At 69.0% G+C, this 4,281-nt stretch overlaps 1 protein-coding gene across 1 annotated transcript in view; it reads right to left on the bottom strand.

Annotated features, from left to right (window-relative positions):
* CHLNCDRAFT_20722 (hypothetical protein) overlaps positions 1–4,281 on the bottom strand; it is a gene marked incomplete at both ends in the record, with an annotated part of 33,259 nt that overhangs the window by 27,809 nt on the left and 1,169 nt on the right. Inside the window, 5 exons of the mRNA XM_005849944.1 lie at positions 1,265–1,348; positions 1,871–1,975; positions 2,190–2,273; positions 2,523–2,585; positions 3,327–3,431. Coding sequence (XP_005850006.1) covers positions 1,265–1,348; positions 1,871–1,975; positions 2,190–2,273; positions 2,523–2,585; positions 3,327–3,431 — 441 coding nt within the window. The remainder of the gene's footprint in view (positions 1–1,264; positions 1,349–1,870; positions 1,976–2,189; positions 2,274–2,522; positions 2,586–3,326; positions 3,432–4,281) is intronic.

Genomic DNA, 4,281 nt, shown 5'->3' with positions numbered 1-4,281 from the left:
GCGAGGCGCCCGATTCGGCACGTCAGGCGCCGATGCTGCGCCTCAGGCGCCGAATGCTGCGCCTCAGGCGCTGATTCGGCACCTCAGCCGCCGAATGTGGGACCTGGTGGTTCAGCATCCAGCAGCCCGCAGCAGCCAGCCGCAGGCAGCAGCAGCAAGGCACCCGATTCGGCACCTCAGGCGCCGAATGCTGCGCCTCAGGCGCCTGATTCAGCACCTCAGCCGCCGAATGTGGGGCCTGGTGGTTCAGCATCCAGCAGCCCGCAGCAGCCAGCGGCAGGCAGCGACAGCAAGGCACCTTATTCGGCACCTCAGGCGCCGAATGTGGGACCTCGTGGGTCAGCATCCAGCATCCAGCAGCAGCCAGCCGCAGGCAGCGGCAGCGAGCCGCCCGATTCGGCGCCTCAGGCGCCGAATGCTGCGCCTCAGGCGCCGAATGCTGCGCCTCAGGCGCCTGATTCGGCACCTCAGCCGCCGAATGTGGGACCTGGTGGTTCAGCATCCAGCAGCCCGCAGCAGCCAGCCGCAGGCAGCAGCAGCAAGGCACCCGATTCGGCACCTCAGGCGCCGAATGTTGCGCCTCAGGCGCCTGATTCGGCACCTCAGCCGCCGAATGTGGGACCTCGTGGTTCAGCATCCAGCAGCCAGCAGCAGCCAGCGGCAGGCAGCGGCAGCAAGGCACCCGAGTCGGCACCTCAGGCGCCGAATGCTGCGCCTCAGGCGCCGAATGCTGCGCCTCAGGCGCCTGATTCAGCACCTCAGCCGCCGAATGTGGGACCTGGTGGTTCAGCATCCAGCAGCCCGCAGCAGCCAGCAGCCCGCAGCAGCCAGCGGCAGGCAGCTGCAGCGAGGCGCCTGATTCTGCACCTCAGCCGCCGAATGCGGGACCTGGTGGTTCAGCATCCAGCAGCCCGCAGCAGCCAGCAGCCCGCAGCAGCAAGCGGCAGCCAGCGGCAGCAAGGCACCCGATTCGGCACCTCGGGCGCCGAATGCTGCGCCTCAGGCGCCTGATTCTGCACCTCAGCCGCCGAATGCGGGACCTAGTGGTTCAGCATCCAGCAGCCCGCAGCAGCCAGCAGCCCGCAGCAGCCAGCGGCAGGCAGCTGCAGCGAGGCGCCCGATTCGGCACCTCGGGCGCCGAATGCTGCGCCTCAGGCGCCTGATTCTGCACCTCAGCCGCCGAATGTGGGACCTCGTGGTTCAGCATCCAGCAGCCCGCAGCAGCCAGCGGCAGCCAGCGGCAGCAAGGCACCCGATTCGGCACCTCAGGCGCCGAATGCTGCGCCTCAGGCGCCGAATGCTGCGCCTCAGGCGCCTGATTCTGCACCTCAGCCGCCGAATGTGGGACCTGGTGGTTCAGCATCCAGCAGCCCGCAGCAGCCAGCGGCAGGCAGCTGCAGCGAGGCGCCCGATTCGGCACCTCGGGCGCCGAATGCTGCGCCTCAGGCGTCTGATTCTGCACCTTAGCCGCCGAATGTGGTTCAGCATCCAGCAGCCCGCAGCAGCCAGCAGCCCGCAGCAGCCAGCGTCAGGCAGCGGCAGCGAGCCGCCCGATTTGGCACCTCAGGCGCCGAATGCTGCGCCTCAGGCGCCTGATTCTGCATCTCAGCCGCCGAATGTGGGACCTCGTGGTTCAGCATCCAGCAGCCCGCAGCAGCCAGCGGCAGCCAGCGGCAGCAAGGCACCCGATTCGGCACCTCAGGCGCCGAATGCTGCGCCTCAGGCGCCGAATGCTGCGCCTCAGGCGCCTGATTCGGCACATCAGCCGCCGAATGTGGGACCTGGTGGTTCAGCATCCAGCAGCCCGCAGCAGCCAGTAGCCCGCAGCAGCCAGCGGCAGGCAGCGGCAGCGAGCCGCCCGATTCGGCACCTCAGGCGCCGAATGCTGCGCCTCAGGCGCCGAATGCTGCGCCTCAGGCGCCGAATGCTGCGCCTCAGGCGCCTGATTTTGCACCTCAGCCGCCGAATGTGGCACCTGGTGGTTCAGCATCCAGCAGCCCGCAGCAGCCAGCGGCAGGCAGCTGCAGCGAGGCGCCCGATTCGGCACCTCGGGCGCCGAATGCTGCGCCTCAGGCGTCTGATTCTGCACCTTAGCCGCCGAATGTGGTTCAGCATCCAGCAGCCCGCAGCAGCCAGCAGCCCGCAGCAGCCAGCGGCAGGCAGCGGCAGCGAGCCGCCCGATTCGGCACCTCAGGCGCCGAATGCTGCGCCTCAGGCGCCGAATGCTGCGCCTCAGGCGCCTGATTCTGCACCTCAGCCGCCGAATGTGGGACCTGGTGGTTCAGCATCCAGCAGCCCGCAGCAGCCAGCGGCAGCCAGCGGCAGCAAGGCACCCGATTCGGCACCTCAGGCGCCGAATGCTGCGCCTCAGGCGCCGAACGCGGCTCCTCAGGCGCCTGATTCTGCACCTCAGCCGCCGACTGTGGGACCTGGTGGTTCAGCATCCAGCAGCCCGCAGCAGCCAGCGGCAGGCAGCGGCAGCAAGGTGCCCAATTTGGCACCTCAGGCGCCCGATTCGGCACCTCAGGCGCCGAATGCTGCGCCTCAGGCGCCGAATGCTGCGCCTCAGCCGCCGAATGTGGGACCTGGTGGTTCAGCATCCAGCAGCCCGCAGCAGCCAGCGGCAGCCAGCGGCAGCAAGGCACCCGATTCGGCACCTCAGGCGCCGAATGCTGCGCCTCAGGCGCCGAACGCGGCTCCTCAGGCGCCTGATTCTGCACCTCAGCCGCCTAATTCTTCACCTCAGCCGCCGAATGTGGGACCTGGTGGTTCAGCATCCAGCAGCCCGCAGCAGCCAGCGGCAGCCAGCGGCAGCAAGGCACCCGATTCGGCACCTCAGGCGCCGAATGCTGCGCCTCAGGCGCCGAACGCGGCTCCTCAGGCGCCTGATTCTGCACCTCAGCCGCCGACTGTGGGACCTGGTGGTTCAGCATCCAGCAGCCCGCAGCAGCCAGCGGCAGGCAGCGGCAGCAAGGTGCCCAATTTGGCACCTCAGGCGCCCGATTCGGCACCTCAGGCGCCGAATGCTGCGCTTCGGGCGCCGAATGCTGCGCCTCAGGCGCCTGATTCTGCACCTCAGCCGCCGAATGTGGGACCTGGTGGTTCACCATCCAGCAGCCCGCAGCAGCCAGCAGCCCGCAGCAGCCAGCGGCAGGCAGCTGCAGCGAGGCGCCCGATTCGGCACCTCGGGCGCCGAATGCTGCGCCTCAGGCGTCTGATTCTGCACCTTAGCCGCCGAATGTGGTTCAGCATCCAGCAGCCCGCAGCAGCCAGCAGCCCGCAGCAGCCAGCGTCAGGCAGCGGCAGCAAGGTGCCCGATTTGGCACCTCAGGCGCCGAATGCTGCGCCTCAGGTGCCGAATGCGGCGTCTCAGGCGCCGAATGCGGCGCCTCAGGCGCCTGATTCTGCACCTCAGCCGCCGAATGTGGGACCTGGTGGTTCAGCATCCAGCAGCCCGCAGCAGCCAGCAGCCCGCAGCAGCCAGCGGCAGGCAGCTGCATCAAGGCGCCCGATTCGGCACCTCAGGCGCCGAATGCTGCGCCTCAGGCGCCGAACGCGGCGCCTCAGGCGCCTGATTCTGCACCTCAGCCGCCGAATGTGGGACCTGGTGGTTCAGCATCCAGCAGCCCGCAGCAGCCAGCAGCCCGCAGCAGCCAGCGGCAGGCAGCGGCAGCGAGGCGCCCGATTCGGCACCTCGGGCGCCGAATGCTGCGCCTCAGGAGCCTGATTCTGCACCTCAGCCGCCGAATGTGGGACCTGGTGGTTCACCATCCAGCAGCCCGCAGCAGCCCAGCGGCAGCCAGCGGCATCAAGGCACCCGATTCGGCACCTCAGGCGCCGAATGCTGCGCCTCAGGCGCCTGATTCTGCACCTCAGCCGCCGAATGTGGGACCTGGTGGTTCAGCATCCAGCAGCCCGCAGCAGCCCAGCGGCAGCCAGCGGCAGCAAGGCACCCGATTCGGCACCTCAGGCGCCGAATGCTGCGCCTCAGGCGCCTGATTCTGCACCTCAGCCGCCGAATGTGGGACCTGGTGGTTCACCATCCAGCAGCCCGCAGCAGCCAGCAGCCCGCAGCAGCCAGCGGCAGGCAGCGGCAGCGAGGCGCCCGATTCGGCACCTCGGGCGCCGAATGCTGCGCCTCAGGAGCCTGATTCTGCACCTCAGCCGCCGAATGTGGGACCTGGTGGTTCACCATCCAGCAGCCCGCAGCAGCCCAGCGGCAGCCAGCGGCAGCAAGGCACCCGATTCGGCACCTCAGGCGCCGAATGCTGCGCCTCAGGC

This window comes from Chlorella variabilis, assembly GCF_000147415.1.
Source record: "Chlorella variabilis unplaced genomic scaffold CHLNCscaffold_4, whole genome shotgun sequence".
Taxonomy (NCBI): Eukaryota; Viridiplantae; Chlorophyta; class Trebouxiophyceae; order Chlorellales; family Chlorellaceae; genus Chlorella; species Chlorella variabilis.
This window is presented reverse-complemented; position numbering and strand designations above follow the sequence as displayed.